Here is a 23,062-nt window from a genome sequence, read left to right as displayed (position 1 = left end):
GGCATGTTTGTTTGCTAGCGTAGGTTGTTGGCTCAGGTTGCCTAGCTACATGGTGTATCAGCGCAGGTTACGTTTTCCGGTCATGTGACTATGTTCATGTGGAACGATCACTCTTGGTGCTGGGTTGTGCCTATGACCTATTATGAACTGCATAATTTCATCACCTGACCATTGAGCTTCCTTATAATGGGCGAGGCTCTGGCGAGCTGCCGTACATCAGCCACACACTTTTGGCTAGTACAGGGGAAACAGAGTGAGGTATGGAACACAAACTGCGGTTCACACGCCATTGCGTGAATGCGCAATACGGCGGCGGCGTGACGACGCCGGTGAGCGTCAGTCGGCTGGCCATGCTTTTTTGGTCCGTATGGGATGAACAGAGAAAGAGTTGAGATGCATGCAGATTGCGGTCCATACACTGCTGCGTGTTGATATAATACGGCAGCAAGGGGTAACGTGAAATAAAAAGTGAGACTCCGTGCCAAAGAAAAAAATTGTTTGGTGGAAATAAAGAAAAAAATATTAAATAAAAAAATATAACTTGATTAATAATAGGCTACTCCCCTAATTGAGCAAATAATGATCAATAGAATTAATAGTAGGTAGGGGGCGCTAGTGGCTAACAAAAAAGCAACCAGTGTTACAGTATGTCTCAATGGGAAAAAACTTCTCATAGGAACTGAGACATTGGATATAAACTAGCGAATAAACAAAATGTGTAAAACAATAATATCACACATATAGTAGAGAAACATTAGTGTTGATAAAGTCCCAATGTAAGGATAAGCTCAAAATAGGATGGTAGATAGACGGTGATCTTGCAATATAGGTAGATTCCTCTATATAAACAAATGGAAAATCCTTCACCAAGAAATATGCCCTGTACACACGCTCGGATTTTCCGACGGAAAAAGTGCGATCGGATTGTGTTGTCGGAAATAACGATTGTATGTGGGCTCCATCGGACTTTTTCCGTTGGAATTTCCGACACACAAAGTTTGAAAGCAGGATATAAAATTTTCCGACAACAAAATCCGATCCTTTAAATTCCAATCGTGTGTAGAGAAATCCGACGCACAAAGTGCCACGCATGCTCAGAATAAATGAAGAGACGAAAGCTATTGATTATTGCCCCGTTTATAGCCCTGATGTACGTGTTTTACGTCACCGCGTTCGGAACGATCGGATTTTCTGACAACTTTGTGCGACCGTGTGTATGCAAGACAAGTTTGAGCCAACATCCGTCGGAAAAAATCTGATTGATTTTGTTGTCGGAATGTCCGATCAATGTCCGATCGTGTGTACCGGGCATTAGAAGCACCCCACAGTGATGGATATCTGCTTTCCAGATACCAATGACTCCTTTAGTTAAAAAGAGAGTCATTAGCGCTTGTGCAGGATTGTGCCTGCTCACATGGGAAAGCTGGATGTTGGATAATGGATGTTATTGGACAAAGAACACTTCTTGCCCAGGTAGTCAAACATGGGTATATAAAAAGAACAATGGAATCTTCCATAGCGTAATACAGTTTAATAAAATTGAATTAAAAACAGAAAAGGGAAGCCAAATGGCATGCTGCATGCCGACTATCGAGGTGGTGTGACGGCATCCCTACCGAGATTCACACCTAGACGAGCGAGCAGCCCACTCATGTAAGCGGCCATTTGGCATTCCCTTTCTGTTTTTAATTCAGTTTTATTAAACTGTATTACGCTATGGAAGATTCCATTGCTTTTTTATATATCCCATGTTTGACTACCAGGGGAAGAAGTTTTCTTTGTCCATTACCATCCATTATCCAACATCCAGCTTTCCCATGTGAGCAGGCACAATCCTGCACAAGCGCTAATGACTCTCTTTTTTTTCTCTCCATCTATCACTGTGGGGTGCTTCTAATTCTTGGTGAAGGATTTTCCATTTGTTTATATAGTGGAATCTACCTATATTGCAAGATCACCGTCTATCTACCATCCTATTTGAGCTTATCCTTACATTGGGACTTTATCAACACTGTTTCTCTACTATATGTGTGATATTATTGTTTTACACATTTTGTTTATTCACCAGTTTATATCCAATGTCTCAATTCCTATGAGAAGTTTTTTTCCCATTGAGACACTGTTACACTGGTTGCTTTTTTGTTAGCCACTAGCGCCCTCTACCTACTACTAATGGGTTAATGTGGCCTCTATGCTCAGCTCCACTGATAGGCTGGACTGATCAGAGGGAGGTGTTGCTGACAGCTGTTCCTCGTCAATCCTAACGAGACATGTGAGTTTTTAAATGTATTTGTATAAAATATATATATATATATATATATATATATATATTTTATATATATATATATATATATATATATATATATATATATATATATATATATATATATATATATATATATATATATCGTGGCAATACTCAGCAGGTTTATGCCCCAGTTGAAGCACTTTCGTACGAAACATGTTGGGTACATAGCCTGCTCTTAACTTTGTATACCACGCATTTTTATTTGTTTTGTGATCACTTTTTGTACGCATCAGAAGCTATGGTTGTACTTTCATTTAAATACATTTTTTAATATTGGATTGATCTGCACTATTTGGAGGTCTTCTTTTTTTTTCCATATGATCTACGCTGTTCCTCTGAAGTACTACATATACCAGGAACATCATCATTGAGGCTCGAGTGTTCATGCTACTTCCGGCCTGATGTACGTGGATGCACGCCAGTCTATTTGAAGGCGTTCGAGCTGGAGAGCGACTTTGGAACATCGTCCATGCTTGTTTGACTCGCCGCAGCTGGTGTGTGGGTCCACAGCTTCGGGTAAGAGTACCCATCCCCTTTTCCCTGGCGTTGGAGGAAGGTTCCTGGGTGTCGTGTGTGAACATCACCTTGTTTTGCATCCAATTCCATTGCTGTTTCCCATGCGATTTTTCTTCGTGTTATCATGTTCAAGGGATCGCATACGATATGATGAACTTTATTTTTATTTGAGTGACTTTTATGTTGCTATTTTGGACTTACATAGATGGTACCATTTATGAAATATTTTGTGGCCATCACAGGTCTTTATATTTTGGTTTGGAGTATCATATTAGGTTTCACTGCCTATACACCGTTATGATTACTCCTTGATTATATATACAATTAGCACTGTACATATGGTTATGTCACCATTTTGAACATTTTTTTAAATATTATTGTTCTTCTCAGTTCACCTACTGATTGTATATGCTCTTGGCATTTTTTCCTTAGCTTGTTATAGTTTGGGTCACATCCCTGGATCACGTTCCAGGGTTTATATATACATTTAGCGCTGCATTGTCTCTGTTTTTTGTGGTGAATACATGCGCACATGCCAATTATCCATTTTTTATTTCTGAAAAATCGCTTTACGTATATATTTTTCTAATTTTACTTCACCAACTTAAACTATTGTGTTCTGATCCATCACATATAATTCAGATTAAAAAAACATTGAATTAAAGGCTGTAATGTAACAAAATAGGTAAAAAGCCAAGGGGGTGAATACTTTTGCAAGGCACTGTATATGTGTGACGCCAGTGGCAACGGTTAAATGTCATTATATAAGAAGTACACAAGAAAAAAAGACCTCTCCTGCGCTCAGGTGTCCATGAACTGGATATGTGGTGCAGCCACCTATAGAAGTAATGCCTAGCGTCTTGCAGCCCTCATTTGAACAATGGGTATTCAAGCTAAAAAAAACAGAAAAGAAAGAGGGCGCACCAACCTAGTGCATTACCACTGATAAACTTTAATGCAGCATAAAAACAGTAAAAATTATACTCACAAACGAGCTAGTATAAATAGCTTTCAAAAGGGCGCAAAAGCGCTGTTTCTGTGGATCGACACCCCAGGACCTGTTGCCGAGAGGATAAGACCAGCGCAAATGGCTGATGGCTTACGCGTTTCGGGGGAGCACCCCTTTCTTCAGAGCCTAAGCGGGCATTGCTAGCTCGTTTGTGAGTATAATTTTTACTGTTTTTATGCTGCATTAAAGTTTATCAGTGGTAATGCACTAGGTTGGTGCGCCCTCTTTCTTTTCTATTATATAAGAAGTAACACACACAAAAACAAACCATCCTTTGTACAGGAGAAATTTAATAAACTATTCAATGGCTTACCTTTCAGATTTACAGTATTATTTGACAAAAAGTTCATGCCTTTTGTGTATTTTTTTTTTTAAATTGCGAACATCTATTAATTGGAAAGTGACTAAAATGTACATGTAACCATTTTGAGGAGAATACTTCACAATCATTGTAATAAATTTACAAAATATCATTAAACATAAACTGTCAATTTCCTTCAAATGTTAAAAATCTTATTATCGGGATCAATGCTTTTGAATGGCTTGAATAGATAAACTTTTGTTGAAAGGGTTTTTAATAAATAACCATAAATTTGAATTTTAACAAAATCTTAGTTTACGACAGATTTAGCTATTCGGTGGCTCTGGTAGAACTACAAGGCCCAGCGGGCTTTATGAAAAACAACAAAAAAAAAGTTTGGTCCGTGGATAAGTGGCATTCACAAGTGGTTGTAAGACGTTTAGTCATAACTTGATGCACTCTTACTGGGCCTAGAAATGATTCCAATTCTACAAAAAGCATCCTAGGAATGTAGAAGAATTGTGGGACGTGCCACGGGACAAAGAGTGACCAGCCACTGACTCTAGAGTCACGCTGCTAAAGACATAACCTACACAGCAGCAATAAATACAAACACCAACAGGGCAAAGGTTTGACAAGATGGCTGAGTTCTTGATCGCCGTCAGGCCTGCTTGTTTGGCATGTGCACGTGGTGATTGGAGACCCGGGCTCGCCCATTCCACTCAGAGAGGAGGACATCTTGAAAGATTAAGTTCTTGGAAGGCAGTGGTACTCCAGCCTCTGTCAGGCCTGGTTGTCCCATCAGGGTTGATGTTCCAGTCTCTGAGGTATACTCCATGGCAGATCCGCTTTCCTATGAAAAGTGAACAACAGATTCAGTCCAGTTGTAAGTGCACAACTGATAAGCTGTCAAATCTGGTCAGCAGGTCCAGTCAACCATGGGATAGATTTTCACTTTAAAGTTGAACTCCAGAAATTCAGTCACTTTGTACAATGTGCTGGATTACTAAAGGGTCAAGTCCAATAAGGTGCATGCCACCTCGTGGACTTATCTCTTTAATTTTTTAACTAAAATTTTTACTGAGCGCTGACATCATAGCTAATGCTATAGTTCCAGTGCTGTCTGCCAATCGGTCCAGCACTTACCCCATCTAGGTGGCGGATGACAGGCGGCGGCTCCTGTGTCCTCTCCTTCATCACGGTGGCTTTCGCCGTGCATCTCCTCTCTCCTCCTAGGCGTTAGGCATCCAATAGGATCGCCTGTCCTTTCAGCCAATCGGGTGACTGGTCTCACGACCCGCTTCCTGATTGCCCGGGAGGAGGATTAGTGTGAGAATAACAAATATTCATTTGCGATTGTCACACAACTGGGTGGGATCGGAGCACAGTGTTCTGCTCCCTGAGCCCACCCTTTTTTGAAGCCTATTAGAGCTTCTGATTACGCTCTGATCACATGCCTCAACCCCCCCGCTATTGGAATCCACGGTCTGGTGCCCTGTATGTAGATCAGGGGGCCGGATGCATGGATAGGAGGGGTGGTGCAGAGTGCATCCCTAATGCACGGGCCGCTACTGTTTTCCACTGAGAGGTAAACTTGGACTGCTCTATAAGCCTCTGTATCGGTCCTTAAAAGGAGAACTAAACCCATCGATTTAGCGGCTTGGAAATTGGATTTTTGACTTACCGTAAAATTCAGAAAAAATACTTGGCTACACCTATGGGCAGTCCTAGGTGATATTCACCCCCCTCTCTGCTATAGGCCTTCAGTTTAGTAACAAGCAGTGTCAGAAGCATCAAAACTCCTTAGAGGGGTGGGTGCTGTGTCTGTCAATGAACTCAGAGAAATGTTTTTTTACTGGTAAGTCAAAAATCCCATTTTCTCTTTCGTTCATTGACAAACTCCATTATTCAGAGAGGGGGGTGTATATCACCTAGAACTTCCCACAGGCGTAGCCAAGTCTTTTTTCTGCCTAGTGTCCTACTCCTGTATGGGGCGATATAACCCTATGGTTCCGAATAATGGAGCACGGTGTCTGTAAATGAACGAAAGAGAAAAAACAGTTACAGATGTGCGCTGATGAGGCTGCACTGATAGGCTGCACTGATGAGGTGGCACTAATGCCACACTGATGGGCACGGATATGCAGCACTGATTGGGGTCACTGATGGACAATCATTGGTGGCACTGGGGGACTTTACTGTAATCAGGGCTCTGATGATCAGTGCCCTGATTACCTGTCCAGGTGTCCCCTGCGAGGAGATGTCGCTGATCGGATTTACTCGCCACACACTCTGTCAGTGTGAGTTGATGAGAGCCAATTATCGGCACTTCTGCATTTACATGTGACTGGCTGTATTTGGACACAGCCAATCACATGGTTAAAGAGATCGGGGATGCGCCATGTCCACGGGTGCGCAAGAGCAGCGGTTCTGGGGCGACATATGGCCATATTCCCTCCACCCAGTACGAGAGCCGCACCGCTCCTCCGTCATTTGATGTATTTGTGTATTTTTTCCAAAACAACTGTGTTTGAAAAATTGCAAGGACAACCATTTTTTTCCTAGGGTCTCTGCTAATATTATATATATGATTTTTACATGTAGGAGAGAAGTGTCAGAATTGGCTTGGGTGGCAAGTGGTTAAGGGCCGGTTCCCATTAGTATTAACATAGAATTCTGTGTGGTGTGATTTCAACCCGTTCATTTTGAATAGGCCGAAATTGCACCGCACCAAAAGCAGTGTGCATACACTACTTTTGGAAACTCACTGCAACCGCATCACATGGTACTTCTGTACCATGCAATCACAAGCGCATTGCGTTTGTGACCTGCATCTGGGGAGCCTTTAACTTAATATTGCACCTGCAATGCATTTTGAATGCAGTGCAGGAAAACGCACACAGAACACGAGTTTCTCACACTGCGTTCTGGTGTGAACTGGCCCTAAAGGCTTGTTTACACATATATGAAGATCAGCAGTTTCCTGTAGGAGAAAACCACCAATCTCCACAAGGGGAATTGTTTTCTATGTGCCCTGTTCACACTTAAATGCAGCCTTTGGCTGAGCTGTGTTGCGGTAATCTGCAACATGACAGCATTTTTCCTTCCCACACCACAGCTCCATGTGTGTGTTTCTATGCGCTGCAGCTCAGATGCATACAAAATTAATTAAAATTTCACACTGTTAAAAATAAAAAGGAAACCGAGCCCTTTAAAAGGCACAAGGCACAGTGGCCCAGAATCGGCACGGTAAAATCCAGTGTTTGTGAACTGGCCTTAAGCCCTGGTTCACACTGAGCTGTGGGAATGAATGCATGTCAGTCCCAAATTCGGCAACGATTTTACAGACATCTGTGCGGGTGTTTGCACAGATGTCAATGGAAAACGCACCCTGAAATCGCAAAAAAGTAGTATAGAAACTACTTTTTGAAAGCATCGCCCCAATTAGCACGGTGCCACTGCCGGCAATTGTTGACGATTTGACATGCGATTTGCAATGTGAACCAGAGCTAAAGAAGATCAGAAGTCACCTGAAAGGTCAACAAGTTTTATACTCCATTACCAATTTAGGTATCACTAGAGTTTACTGGAGTTCTAGCTATGCTACAGTCCTGTGTCTAGGAGAAGAGAAAGGATGGTAAACGCTAAATATTTGATGATGAAGAGAATAGAAGAGCTTACCTGCAGTGATTGCACAAAGCTGAGGACTTTCAAAGCCAGTTTTCGGCTGGAATGGAGGAGATGTTGAAGGCTGTAGAGACACAGTGAGCACAAGAAAAAGCTATTATTCCACATAAACCTTCATTGCTTCTTTAACTGTGCCACAATAAAAGATGCCCATGTGCAGTATGGGACAAGCTAGGTAATTTCAACATCAGAAGTCAGCAGCAAAAAGTTATGTTATGGGTTCGCACTATAAGTGAACAGTAGACAGCAGTGGGGCCTTTACCTGTCCTTGCTGCACAGGCCATGACCAGCAATCTTTTTGCACACGGTTTGATTGAGTCTGGAGCCGAACAGAGGGATTCCATAGCACAGTTCCAGCGGGACCCAGTCTGACTCCACAGCTGGTACTACAAGGAATGCAGTCTATTAATGATCACTGTTCACAAATGTTAGGAAGAATATTACATGATTTGGTTACTTTCTTTGTTTACAAATGATTTTTATTAGAGCATAAAGAATATACAATCTCATGGTAGTATAACATAAAGTCGATGTCAGGAGGACATCTAAAATAACTAAAACAAAAAACAACAATATCGAAGCATATAGGGAGATTGTTCGAAAAGGCCGAGTCATGATATTTTAAAATAGGCAAAGGTACATAGATGTTGGTAGAAGGTCTGGTACCCCAAAGTGGGAGTCAGTCTGGCGGTAGCAAAACCTGTCTGTGGGTTTTCCATGCGGCCCACCTGCTGTCAATGATTTGGTTATTTTTTTAGTAAAAATGGAACAAACTTAAAAGCTGAGCTCTGGCCTGGCCCCAAAAAAGTAAACAGGGGTGTTATTGTTAAATTTCCAGATATCTGTATATTCAGGATATAATGCGTGTTTTGTCTAGGGTTAGGCAACCTCAGGATTTCAGCTATTGTGGATCTTCAAGTCCCATGAAGCCATTGCAAGACCGACCGCCACAGGCAGGACTCCAGAGGCAAAGGCCTGTTAGAATTTGTAGCTTCACAACTGTGTTAGTGTGTATGGGGCTTTAGCCTCGATTCACACAGGGGCAACACGACTTCAGCGCGACTTTGCAAGGCGACTTCAACGCGACTTCAGCGCGACTTTAAGCAACTTACAACGTGACTTCAAGTCGCCTCCAGGACAGGTGACTTTGGCTGTGGCCAATCAGAGAATAATCAGCTCTCTGGGAGGGAGGGGTTTGCCGGGGTAAACTAATTTCTTTTCCTGTAAACTTGCTTCAATATAGATGGAGATCCAACTTGGAGGCGACTTCCATTGAATTCTATGGGTACAGGTCGCCTAGAAGTCGGATTGAAGTAGTACAGGAACCTTTACTGAAGTCGGAGCGACTTCAGTAGTGTAAATTAAGATGCTCTCATTGACTATAATGCAAATCTCAAAGTAAAGCGACTTGGGGCGACTTGAGGGCTTACAAGTCGGATCCCAAGTCGTTGTAGTGTGAACCGACCCTTACTCTGTAAAATGTATCCACTCAAATTAAAAAGATTCTTTTGTACAATGTAAAATGTGTGTTGCGTGTGCTTGCTATAGTTCCCTCATATTTGGCAAATCTGTTATAGGCTGGATCTCCTAAAGTCATGCTGGAGGGGTGTCAAGGGCCCAAAACTGCCTATATATGTGCAGCTTTACGGTCACACAAGACTCACATTTTATGTAGGACTCATAAATAAAGTGTTTTTGATCCACTCATATTTACCATCAATGGCCTTCTGTCCCAAGTCTACAGCTGCTTCTTCTACAACAAGCTCAAATGATTCTGTGCTACCATTAACATCAGGGCCCAGCGCCAGGCCAGATTCATCTGTATTAGACAGAGAATAGCAAGAAGAACAATATGAGAAATCACTCTATAAACTGTAAAAAAAAAAAAAAAGAAAAAGAAAAAGGCAATAACATTGACCAGAATTACAGTTCCCCTTTTAACGAGTCATCAGGAAGTAGATCAGAGCCTTAGGCTAGTTGTACATGTATTACGAATGGGATGCAAATGGGTGGACCAATCAACACACAAACTTTTTTTTTTTTCCCCCACAAAACACAAAGGCCTCTTTCTCACGAGCAGCCTGAAGGGGGGGAGAGGATAGATAAAACACGCAGCTGAGTCGTGGTTTTACTGCCGACTGCCAACCCAAAGTGTAAAATACTGCCAAAAGGAGGCTGTTCACACGCCATGGTGCTTTGCATTGCAACCGAGACAAATATAACGCAGTGCATCGAGTTGACAGGCAGCACCGCTTGTCAAAACTAAGCCATTCAAGTCAATGAAGCCACGCTGCAACTGCAAGGCAAAGGGTTGTCTCGCATTAACCCCATTGTAAATTACCATTTGGCATAAGAAAAAACAAACAAAGAAGAGGGGCTTATTTACTAAAACTGGAGAGTGCAAAATCTGGTGCAGCTGTGCATGGTAGCCAATCAGCTTCTAACTTCAGCTTGTTCAATTAAGCTTTGACAAATAGAAATCTGCAAGCTGATTGGTTTCTATGCAGAGCTGCACCAGATTTCGCACTCTCCAGTTTTAGTAAATCAACCCCTAAGGTCCCTGTCACACCTACCATTAAAATTATAGACTGATTATTTCTGTGTCAATGGGCAAACGTACAAAATCAGCAGAGGGTCAAATACTTTTTTCCCTCCTTGTAGGTAATTTCAGTCACAACATTAACCCCTTTACTGCCACCGCTGTATGGCTTACAATGGTGGGGGTGTGGGGGTTTACACCAGTGTGTGTACACTCCACATGCTGACTGTCGATTTTCTAATGAAAGTGATAGGGTGGCTGTACAGCTGCCTGATAACTTTCTGTGACCCTCCGCCCCCTCCCCTTTCCCCCCTACCATGCTTTCCAGGCCCCACTGTATAACCTGCAGACCTGGGAGCCACATGGTGAATGTCGTTGGTTGAAGGAGAGGGAGACCAGAGAACAATCATTCGCTAATCTCCCCTAGCTGGGATGAACCCAGAAGCATCGTGTTAAATGTCACCTCCCAGTTTCTGTTGACACTTTCCCTGGCCCTCACAGCCAGAGAAGAACCTAATGGAGCACAGGTGTGATATCATGGGTCTAAAAGACCCCTGATTTCTCATTAAAGCATCCTGTCTTAATCACATTGTCCCCTACGTGATATAAATGTTTTAGTGAGAGTCAAAAATAAAAGTTATACCCAAGCACTTAAAAACCCCCAAAAATGTTTAGCCTGCCCCACCCCCACGTACATGCATACTAAGATGTAAACACAACCTCTGGGGGTGCCTGCTTATGAAACTGTCGCTTGCGATACACGTTACATATTGCTGGGCATGCAGGAGTGAGAGCAAAAATTCTAGGGCCAATATTCACTATTAACTCTAAACTGATGACCTGTAGGAAATTTTAATGTGTCTCCTATGGAAAATATAGGACACTGAAGTTCATTTGGAAGGCATGTACAAATTATAGGTTGACATTTTGGGCATCTATTTACTCTGCACAACCTCATTTTTTTTTTTTTTTATAATTTACCCAAAAATGTGGCAATATATTGTGTTTTTGTGCCCTAAAAATAATTTTAATGTATTTTTTTAGATTGAAATTTTACACTTGGTAAATCTTTGCACAAATGTCGTGTGACATAAAAAATTGGAAACTACCAACGTTTTGTTCTCCAGGGTGTCTGCTTTCAGAAGATATTTTTGGAGGGTTTTAACTAATCTTCAGGCCTAAAATAATATTTTTTTAAACGTGTGCAAAAAAACGCAAACACAGCTCTGGCATTGAAAAGGTTAAAGGCTCTGTTTGGTACTATAGTGCAATGAATGGTGATCTTCAGTTTTGGATGATGGTAACGATCTTCTGTTGTATAAACAGGCCTACCACTGGACCTCTTGCGATGTGAAAGCCTTTTGGGTCTGGACCCAGCAACCTGCAGCCGAGTATTAAATAAGAACTATTCTCTGTTGGTGTCTATGGCACCTCTAACCAACGAGATACGGCCCATCAGCAGCTGCACTCCACAGGTAAAACTGTTCCATTAAATATTTATTGGGTTTTTCTAGGAGAGGTTAAAGCGGAGTTCCAGACATTTGTTTGTTTATTCAAAGTCTGCAGCTACAAAAAGTGTAGCTGCTAACTTTTAATAAACAGACACTCGCCTGTCCCACGGTCCAGCGATGTTCTCCCCGTGTCTTCCCTCAGCGGCACCGGCATCTCTACTATGGGCACCCGGCTGTGACAGCTAGAGGCTTCACAGCCAGGTGCCCACTGCGCATGCGCGAGCAGCGCTATGGTCTGTGATTGGCCCTGAAGTCTTCTTTGACCTGTCATATGTCCCAGAAGACTTCGGGAGGGAGAGCTTTTGCTTCTAGTCGCTTAAGCGACTGGAACAGAAGTGGGAGCGGGTACCTGTCAAATTTGGGTACCTGCAACCTTAGATTGTAAGCTCCTTGAGGGTAGGGACTGATGTGAATGTATAATATATATGTAAAGTGCTGCGTAAATTGACGGCGCTATATAAGTACCTGAAATAAATAAATAATAAATAAATATTCGGTTAGCCACTTAAAAGGCATCACATAAATTTTTACTTTTCTATCGGCTCAAAGTAGACGACTTCCCATTAACACTCTTTATATTTCACATACATTTAGTACTGGTTCACACCAACTTCTGTACTGCAGCACATCAGCTAGTGTGCAGTAAGATCTGGCTGAGCTCAGCACAGTGATGCAGTTTCCCCTTTTTTTTTAAACAACGTTTATTGAGATCTCACAAAAACATCTCAAAGTTCAACTGTCAACCATGCAGTGTGAGGTAGTGGATTGTCTCTCACCGCATGCAGTACTTTTTATAAGTGCACTGTACCCGCACACCACCACAACGCATTGCTGTAAATGGGGCACATAGGCGAAAAAAGGCATTTTGCCTTATCCATGCGGTGGGACCTCGGTGGAATAAGCTACTCAACACAGTTTTACCATATCTGGTGTGAATGGACTCTTAAAGAGGAAGTAAACCCTGATGAGTTTTACTTCCTCTTTTGTTCCCTGCAAAGTAAAAGCATAATGGGCTAGTATATAATGCAAGGAAGAGAAGGGCGCATCTGTCTGTTACATGGTGCTGATGACTGAGTGCACTGGGTCTACCTCTGCTACTTATTAGACTGAACCATCCTATTTGGACACTCTGCACAAGTGCTGTAACAGAAGACTGGAGGCAAGACTATAAACATGAAGTACAGTGGAACCTTGGATTACGAGCATAATCCGTTCCAGGAGAATGCTTGTAATCCAAAGCACTCGCATATCAAATCGAGTTTCCCCATAGAAGTCAATGGAAACGAAGATAATTAGTTCCGCATTGACTTCTATTGTATGCAATATCGCATGTGGCCAGAAGTGGGGGTGCCAGAGAGCCTCGGAAATACTCAGGGACAGCTCAGCTGAACTCAGAAAGGCTCAGAAACACTCGGGAGTGGAGTATTTCCGAGTGTTTCTGAGTATTTCTGAACGGCTCTGAACCGTTCTGAGTGTCACCGGCGCCCCCGCACCTCTGGCCAATTGTGGTACTGCACACCACATTAGCTTGAATTCTGCTCGTTTTGCAAGACAACGCTCGCAATCTGAGTCAGGGTTTAAAAAAAAAAAGTTGCTCGTCTTTCAAAACGCTCATTAACCACGTTACTCGTTAACCAAGGTTCCACTGTACTGTCCTTAGTCCAAGTTCAACTGGTAAAATGCTTGAATCAGGAAGGCTGGCAACTCAGATACTCTTGAATAAAAGTACTGTATTTGTTACATGGATACACGTGTACAGACTATATCTTTATTTGTTATATGGATACATGTGTACAGGCTATATGCTGGCACATTTCGGCTATGAAGCCTTCATCAAAGCATGAGGATGAAGGCTTCATAGCCGAAACGCGTCAGTATTTGGCCTGTACCCGTGTATCCATGTAACAAATAAAGTACTTTTATTCAAGAGCATCCGAGTTGCCAGCCTTCCTGATTCAAGAATTGCACCTGTGGGGCCTGAACGCCCTGGCTAGAGCACCGAATCAAAGTTCATGAACTATTATACTGGCAGTGGAGCTGGGATAACATTTTGTTTCTTTAAGTTCAACTAGGCTTTAAATGTGAACAGTGCTTAGCAGATATCTTTCAGTTTTTGCTGGAGAGCCTCTTAAACCACAGGAACAAACCAACGGATCACCTTTCCCATCAGACGCGTCGCTCAGTCTCCTCTGGATGACATGTTGGCTCCTGGGGTTCAGCATGGTAATGTATCCACAGAAGTGCTCCAGGTCTATCCTTTCCCTCAAGACCTTTAAGGCTTTATGGGCTCCCATATTGAGGCTGGAGAAGTCTGATGACAAAGAAGAAATAGTTTTAATCAACAGCAAATTTGTGAAATTTAAAGAGGAACTCCAGTCAAAAAAAAAGTCAGCAGCTACAAATACTGCAACTGCTGACTTTTAATAAACACTCACCTGTCCAGCCATTTCCTAGATGGCTCCATCATCGATCTGATGCTGCATCTGTCCCCCGCTGGCTCTACACTGAGAACTGAAAGATCAAAGACCGCCGATCGCTCAGTTCTCAGGTCTTCTTTGAGCACAGAGCAGTGACGAGGGATGCATTGATACCGTTTTTTTTTTTTTTTTTTTTAATCAGTGAGTACCAGTATGGATACTTTTAGTCAAGTACTCCCCGATACCTTTGTGGTGCGATTTGAGCCCGTACAAAATGAATGGGCTCAAATCGCACTAAAAAGAATCAAATGTGAGATGTGATTCCTGTCCCAATCCCATGCGATTTCCCCCACTGCTCCCATGTATGTGTGAACTGTGTATAGAAAGGGAAGCACCATCTAGTGCAGCAATAGGCAGTTTATTAAAAATGTTACAACAACTCACATTAAAGTACATATCTCGTCAAATAAAAATCTGCATAGTGTCCCCGGCCCACCAATAACAGATAACAACAAGCGCTAGAGATGCTCAAGGGCGGAAGCAATGTCAGCGTGGGGGTGGACCTCCTCTACATCTCCTCCAGCCCTGTGAGCACCTCCAGCGCCCATGGTTATCTATCTTTGGCGGGCCGGGAACACCCTATGCAGATTTGGATTTGACGAGATATGTACTTTAATGCGAGTTGTGATGGGGGAATCTCATGTGATTGGAACAGGAATTGCACTGCATTCCTGTACAAATTGCATGCGATTCTTTGCAGTATGATTTGAGCCCTTACATTTTCTATGGGCTCAAATCGCACCGCAAAGGTATCGGTTTTTTGGTGTCAGGAGTATTTGCACGAGTACTCGTGCAAATGCTTGGTACCGGGACCTATACTAATGCCGGTATTGGTACAACTCTAGCGGTGACTGTTGGTCACCGCTTTGTTCACTGCCCCTACAGTGCTCACTTAAGCACCGGGCTGTACAGGGGGCGGGAGCTGCTGTCAGGCATCTGGGATGATCCCTACATAATTGTCGGTATTCCTGCAGAACCTGGACCAGCTCCATGATGTCAGCCAACAATGGTCATTAGCCCGCTGTCAGCTGAATCTGGAGTGCAGAACTAAGTACACTCCTGTGACTCACAAGACAAGCATGGCCAAAAAGGGTTTTAGCCATACTTCTCCTTTAACCACTTTTAGCTCTTTGGACGTATGTAGTATGACCAGAGGGTGAAGGGTTAAACACAAGCTCATGGATGTAGTAGCAGCTTGTGATCAGTTTGATCAACCGGCTCCCACCTGTAAATTAAAAGCGATTTGAGCAGCTGTATGTAAACTTTTAAAGCATCACCTATGGAGATTTTTGGATCCTATCGATTTTTGCAATATCATGGGTGCACACAATTTTAGGAGTTGACATGTTTGGTATTAATTTACTTGACGTAACCCCATCTTTAAAATTTTACCAAAAAAATTGGGTTTTATATTGTGCGTTTGCACTAAAATTCTTTTTTTTATAATTTCTTCCTGAAAATATGCAATTGATAAGCATCAAAGCAACAACTGTCTAAGGCCTCTTTTACACGAACGATCCGTTCAGGTCCGCCTGTCAGTTTTTTAGGCGGACCTGAACGGACGCTTCATAGACCTCTATGGAGCATCGGGTGTCAGCGGTGACATGTCCGCTGACATCCGACCCGCTCCGATCCAAAAAAGTGTAACAGAGGAAAAACCTACTTTTCCATTCGTCATCGGATCAGATCGGGTGACGAAGGACTCTACGGTCCGTCTTCATCCGATCCCCCATAGGGGAGAACGGCGCTCTGACAGACCTGTCGTCTGCCTGCTCAGTGGGGATCCACGGAGCGATCCCCCGCTGAGCAGAGCGGGCTCCGTACACGGACGTGTGAAAGAGCCCTAAGGCCTCGTTCATATGTGCTGCCTTTGGCTTGAGCTGCACGCAGGCAGACTACGGAGGTGCAATGCAATACTCCCAACGCACACGTTCCTGCACAAATGGCTGTATCTTAAATTGGGTGCTGAAATGATTAACGGCTGGAGCCGACTGCAATCATGAGAAGGAAGTGTCACCAGCACACCAGGATCTCCAAAATTGGGTCCAAAATTTTAATCACATAGTATCAAAAAATAAATAGAAGCGATGTTTCAGAGCCACGCATGACCCTTTCATCAGGCATGTGATGTCCCTGATGAAGGGGTCCTGCGTGGCTCCGAAACATCGCTTCTATTCATTTTTTTTATACTATGTGATTACAATTTTGGAGATCCTGGTGTGCTGGTGACACCTTCTTCTCAAGACTATGGAGGTGGACGCAGGCGCATCGCAAAATTTAACAGCTGTGCAGGAGCGGCTGGACAACCCTAAATGCAGACTGCCTGCTCTCACTGGCTCAGGGTGGATGCAGACACCACAAGAGCCTGTACGCAGAACAAGGATTTCAAGAGCATTTTCCCTACTATGGAGAGATTTCATCTCATTTTCTGTTGTCTCTGTAGCACAGAAAAGGAAGACATATCTCCTCAAAAGGACAGAAACGGCTAAAAATATATGACAATGCTTTTAACCATTTAATACTTATTCCAAAACTACTAAAAAAAATGTTTTAGCTTTAGATATACTTTATGATTCCATGAGATGAGATGTTCTCATAAAATTACCTCCTTGTAGTTCTGCTTCATCAAATGGAAAAGGAACATGTGCAGTCTCTCCCATTCCATGTATGCCATGACCCTGTGGAGGAAGAAATAAGAATGTGAGCGCCTCCTGGTGGCTACAAAATGTCATCACAATTTTTAAGGCTGGGTTCACACCTATGTGAATCAGATGAGGTTTCCTCAACATCCAATTTGCATAGCAGGAGAATGTGACTGACTCCCTATGCGGCTATGGAGCGCACTGCACAGAAACGCTGTGCGTCTTTGGCTCCGTTTGTTTGGCTCCGTTTGAGGGCAGAATTCAGGCATAGATTCGTTCCTCAAACAGGGAACAGGGAGCACAGCGCTCCTGTGCGATCCGCAGCCGGTTCCAGTGTGAACCCGGCCTAAAGAAGTATTTTGAGGATACTAGGGAAGAATATAAAAATTAATGCAGACAGCAGAGCCCAAACTTATGGATATTAAAATCATCGCATAGCCTGTCTGGGTGACACCTCATTCTAGGGGAGCTATAACAAACCTTGGAAATGAGAAGCTGACAAAAAACTACTATTTTCTGATATGTTTGAATGATCTCTATTTATTTTAAGAATTTATACAGTTTGAAGCATTTACCCCAAAACGTCATATAGACACATATTGGGGTTGATTTATTAAAACAGGAGAGTGCAAAATCTGGTGCAGCTCTGCATAATATCCAATCAGCTTCTAACGTCAGCTTGTTCAATTAAGCTTTGATAAAAAAAACAAAAAAACTTGAAGCTGATTGGTTTCTATGCAGAGCGGCACGAGATTTGGCACTCCAGTTTTAGTAAATCAACCTCATACTGTCTATGGACAGTCTGTGGGTGGAATTTGGATATACCTGCTTTTGGGCACTAGTAATAGGAAACCTACGGCAAGCCATACACAACGTGTTTTTTTTTTCCCTGCAAAATCGCTTGATTCCCCAATCAACTAGGGTTGCTACCTGTCCGGGATTTACCCAGACAGTTCGGGTTTGGAATCATGCGTCCGGGTTTCAGACTGTTTGAAACCTGGACACATTATTCACTGGGCTATGGCTTCCCAGCAGGATTGCTGGCTGCAGTTGTCTAAGCTGAGAGTGTCTGTTACACTCTCTTTCATGCTGCCCAAAGCCAGCATTAACAATCCCCCCCACACACACACACAGATGGGAGAGGAGAGAGGGCTCGATCTGCACCCCTTTCTCTAGGACCTACCCCTTTGTGTCTGCCCACGCTCCTTAGAAAACGAAAGTGGGGGCTGGAAATTTGAAGTCCAGCAGCCTCAGATACATCTAGATGAGAGGTGCTGACTGCCAAGGGGTGAGTGAGCTCACCATCCAACCCTGTCTGTGACTGAAGTCTCCCCTTCTCTCTCCTGCCTCTGAGTGAGTACACTGAGGTGAATCAGGACTCTCAGAGCAGTGAGAGCACCCCTTACTTTAGAGTTCCTCTTTACACCAGAGGCCACAGGTGTTCCCCCTTCAATCAGAGTCCTCTCCGTACATCAGAGTTCTCAGTGTTCCCTCTTAAATCAGGGTTCCCAGAGCATCCCTTATGTCAGAGTCTCCAGTGTTCTCCCTTACATCAGAGTCTGCAGAGTCCCCCCTTACAGTGAAAGGGAACTCTGCGAGTTCAAATGTAAAAGGGGAACTCTGGAGTAGAGGGGGACTCTTGTTATTAACTTCATATGATTAGAAATTTTATTTAATAGCAAAATATATGTAAACTTTATACTACAAAACAAAATTGCTGTGCACTGCTAAAGTGTTCGGGTTTGACTTGAAGAAAAGGTGGCAACCCTACCATCAACGCTGAATGTGTCGATGGAGGAATCAATCGATTTCACAGGAAAGAATATCACATTATGTATGGCTTGCCTTAGGTTTCCTATTACTCGCAGCACAATTGTGTTCTGCCGGCGGGGACACAATGTTCCCTGCCGGACAAACACAATGATTACTGCCGGCAGTTATAGCCGCCAGCAGTAATGGTATGCAGTAAAACACAACAGGCTGGTTGTACTGAAGCCAAACAATGGATCGACTTCAGTACAACCAGCCTGCCCATAGATGGATTAAATCTTGGCTGGTCCCTGCTGAATCGGTCAAGATTCAATCAATCTATAGATGGCTTTACATCTGTACCTTATATGTATTACATATAGAAATTCAGTGTCTCTATATGTATCTGTAGGTAAGCACTATCTGCATCCTTGCTGAATGAGTGACAAAGACAAAAACCTGAACTACAGAAGAAACTGCGCAGAGATACCATTCATATCTATAGGTGATTATTTGTCATCACTATTACTTCTTGACCAATAACTGCTGAAATAAAATTTCAGCCACAGAGTGTTTATCGGTTCTAGTCAGTGACATGACTGCGAAGCACACACTGATGGAGAAGCAGTAAGACTCTACTAAACAGAAAACGCAGCTTTCAAAAATCCTAAAAGAAAAAAGACATTTTGGAAAGCAGTTCATAACTAACAGTTGCAGGAAGACACGTTTCACCAGAACCAAACCAGACTTACCTGAATAAGGACAGCGGAATGAGTCAATGCATCGTTCAGCATAACTAGTACATTGGATGTTGGAACGACTCCTGGATCATGACCCCATGATGTAATCAATAACCGGTCATAGGCCTATGAAAGGAACAACTGATCAGTGTTACTAAACAAGCAGCGCTGTGTTTACAATATTAGGATGGTTTACTTTAATGCTGAACACCAGGCAGGTGTTAAAAACACACAAATAATGCAGTTCTATAGCCAATATTAAAGGGGCTGTAAACCTTTGTGTTTTTGCCCCCCCCCCCCCCCGCCTTTTACTTACTTACCTGAACCCTCGAACTTGACCCAGCAGGGACGCGTTGTCTCTCTGCCCTGGGTTCTCAGCTCTTGATTGGATAGATTGATAGCAGCGCAGCCATTGGCTCCCGCTGCTGTCAATCAAATCCAATAACGTGAGCGCCGGGGCCGATTCGTGCATTCGGCCTTTATGGACGCCGAATGCTGGACTCAGGAGTGCACCCTCTGGGAAGTGCTTCTCTGAGGGGGTTATCAGATGTGGGGAGGAGCCGCCCGGGGACCCCAGAAGAACAGGTTCGGGGCCACTCTGTGCAAAACGAGCTACACAGTGGAGGTAAGTATGATATGTGCACTGCGGTACCGATCGCATGCAATGTCTGTGCAATGCGAGTTCGGCCATACAGTTGTATGGCTGAACTCGCATTGGATTTGCACAAAAAAGGTGAAGGGACTCCCCCCCCCCACACTAGAATCGGATCGCATGGGTGTTCTCACCCATGTGATCTGATTCCTGTCCGGATCCATGGTTTACACTGCGATCTGTGAACTGTTCTGGGGGGTGTCATTAACATTGTATTGACACCCGTAGCAGTTTGCAAAGGGCAGTGTGAACTGTCTGCGGGAGAGATGTGAACCGGCACTGGAATCACGCTGGTTCCTGCATCGCTACAGTGTGAACCCAGGCTAAAAATTCACAATGTCCGGTGTGCATCGCAGAATGGGTGGTGAAAGGGCGGAGAAGTGGTCTTTTCTCTTCCCACTAAACTGTAAGTTCTCAATCAAATTTCTTCATAAATTTAGGCCAAAATGTACTCTGCTCCATGTCTTTGGTGAAAAAATATAAACCCCAATAAGTGTACATTAATGGTTTGTGTGAAAGATATAGTGTCTACAAACTATGATATATATACTGGAATTTATGCAGCTATAGATGCTATACTGGTAATGGTGGTGACCAGCAACTTATAGTGTGACTGTGATAGTGTGGTGGGCCATCTTGCACTAACAGACCCTTGCTGGGAGGTACACTGACATCAATAGTGACACGAATACAGTTATCAGACATAATACTGTACACTGTCACTGTACTAATGACACTAGCTGCTAAGGGGTTAACATCTAGGGGCAATCAAGGGGTTAACTGTGTTCCAAACAAGTGTAATATGTGCTGCTTTTACTAACAGATCTGACTGCTTTTTTCTATCCTGCTTTGTAAGGAGATGAAACAGCCAGATCGCTGATCTATGTACAGAGCCCTATGTGTTTGTAAGCACAGGACTCTGTACTGTAATTGGCTACAGCCGATCAGCAGGTCTCAGCCATAAATCATTGCCCAGGACCTGCTGACCAAATCCCGTTGTAGCCAGTGACCCCATGGATTAGCAGCAGGCGCGCCTCTATCCCGGAACAGGCTGGATGATATATATGTATGTAATCCAGCCTGCCTGTACCGCCCTGCCGCAGTAAATGTACTGTGGTTGGGCAGCAAGCGGTTAATTGTTATCAGACCTGTACCTGGAAATAAAGTACTTACTAGGAAAGCATCAGGCAATTTCCGGAGTCTGGTTCCCTTTGACAGCAAGAGAGATGGGGGTCCATATCCAGAAATGTGGTAAATGTAGAGCTTGAACCATATGGAACTCACTTCTGGGATGGCAGGACCGATGTGCTATAAAAGAAAACAACACCTTCACACTTACATTTGACCTGGAATGAATGCAAATAAACTATCTATACCTATATTTGTATATATATATATATATATATATATATATATATATATAGAGAGAGAGAGAGAGAGGGAGAGGGAGAGGGAGAGGGAGAGGGAGAGGGAGAGGGAGAGGGAGAGGGAGAGGGACATAAATAAATACACACACAGTGCATTCATAAAGTATTCAGACCCCTTTCACTTTTTTCAATTTTGCGATGTTTAAATTCATTTTTTTCCTTTCATTAATCTACACACAGTACCCCACAATGAAAAAGGGAAAAAAAGAATTTTAGAAATGTCTGTGAATGTATGAAAAAGGAAAAACTGAAACATGGGCCCTTTCACACATATACGTTTTTACTCTGCAAGAAAAATGCTACCCTTTAAATCCTCTGGTACTCTTCACACCACTGTGTTACAGGTGCGGTGCGTTTTTAAAGGTCCTGCATGCTGCATCTTTGGTGTGGGTTTTGTAGCTTGCCATTGAAATGAATGGAAATTGCTGTAAAACGCACCTGCTATTTAAGTTTTTGGTGCATTTCTGAGTCATGTCCATCTTTCACAGGTGCAGGCAACCCAAAAACGCACAGGAAATGCATCTGAAACACAGTAAAATCGCATATGCTGCAGAGCAGTGTGGGGCCCTATCACATTGGCATAAGTATTCAGATCCTTTGCAACAACACTTGAAATTTAGCTCAGGTGCCTCCCATTCCTCTTGATGGTTGCTGAGATGTTTCTACACCTTGATTGGAGTCCACCTGTGGTAAATCAAATTGATTTGACATGATTTGGAAAGGCACACACCTCCCTATAAAAGGCCTCACAGCTGACAATGCATACTGTATCAGAGCAAAAGCCATGAGGTCAAAATGAACGGCCTGCAGAGGTCAGAGACAGGATTTTTGCAAGGCACAGATCTGGGGAAGGTTACACAAAATTTCTGTTGCACTGAAGGTTCCCACGAGCATAGTGGCCTCCATAGTTCTCAAATGGAAGAAGTTTGGCACAACCACAACTCTTCAACGAGCTGACCGCCCGGCCAAACTGAGCAATCAGGGGAGAAGGGCCTTAGTAAGAGAGGTGACCAAGAACCTAATAGTCACTCTGACTGAGCTCCAGAGATCCTGTGTGGAGATGGGAAAAGTTCCACAAGGACAACCATCACTGTAGCCCTCCACCGATCTGGGCTTATGGCAGAGTGGCTAGATGGAAGCTTCTCCTCGGTGCAAAAAAAGATGAAAGCCCGCTTGGAGTTTACAAAAAAAGACTTAAAGGACCTAAAGATTTTCTGGTCTGATGAAACCAAAATTGAACTGCTTGGCTTCAATCTAAGGCCCCACTTGGGCATTGGACATCATGGGCGGAATCTGCGCAATTCTGCCCATGATCTTGAAACGCTCTGCAAAACTGACAAATTGCACCATGCTTGTTCAGGTGCCATTCATTTTCAATACCGCCTAGAATTGCACGATTAAAACTTCATAAAAAAAATTGCGATCTCGATTCAACCCTCCTCACAATCTTAAAGTGGTGTTCCGGCCGAAATGATACTTTTTAAATAAAAATACCCCTATAATA

At 43.2% G+C, this 23,062-nt stretch overlaps 1 protein-coding gene across 1 annotated transcript; it reads right to left on the bottom strand.

Moving 5' to 3' along the window:
• Window positions 1–4,132: 4,132 nt before the first annotated feature.
• LOC141146166 (protein FAM91A1-like) lies at window positions 4,133–21,438 on the bottom strand. The gene is made up of 8 exons (XM_073632906.1): window positions 21,305–21,438; window positions 19,492–19,605; window positions 16,954–17,026; window positions 14,030–14,182; window positions 9,536–9,640; window positions 8,084–8,207; window positions 7,816–7,885; window positions 4,133–4,987 (listed from the first exon to the last, which is right to left on the bottom strand). Exons 2-8 carry the CDS (start codon window positions 19,531–19,533, stop codon window positions 4,796–4,798), a joined length of 759 nt encoding a protein of 252 aa, XP_073489007.1. The 5' UTR covers window positions 19,534–19,605; window positions 21,305–21,438; the 3' UTR covers window positions 4,133–4,795.
• Between the last annotated feature and the right edge of the window lie 1,624 nt (window positions 21,439–23,062).

This window comes from Aquarana catesbeiana, linkage group LG05, assembly GCF_042186555.1.
Source record: "Aquarana catesbeiana isolate 2022-GZ linkage group LG05, ASM4218655v1, whole genome shotgun sequence".
In the NCBI taxonomy this organism is placed as follows: Eukaryota; Metazoa; Chordata; class Amphibia; order Anura; family Ranidae; genus Aquarana; species Aquarana catesbeiana.
This window is presented reverse-complemented; position numbering and strand designations above follow the sequence as displayed.

Excerpts from the sequence above, each read along its gene's own strand:
- LOC141146166 (XM_073632906.1), bottom strand. The coding sequence starts at position 19,533 with ATGCTGAACGATGCATTGACTCATTCCGCTGTCCTTATTCAG. Across the intron at positions 17,027-19,491 it reads ATTCCGCTGTCCTTATTCAG|GGTCATGGCATACATGGAAT; the intron begins GTAAGTCTGGTT and ends CTTCCTCCACAG. Across the intron at positions 14,183-16,953 it reads TGAAGCAGAACTACAAGGAG|ACTTCTCCAGCCTCAATATG; the intron begins GTAATTTTATGA and ends CTTTGTCATCAG.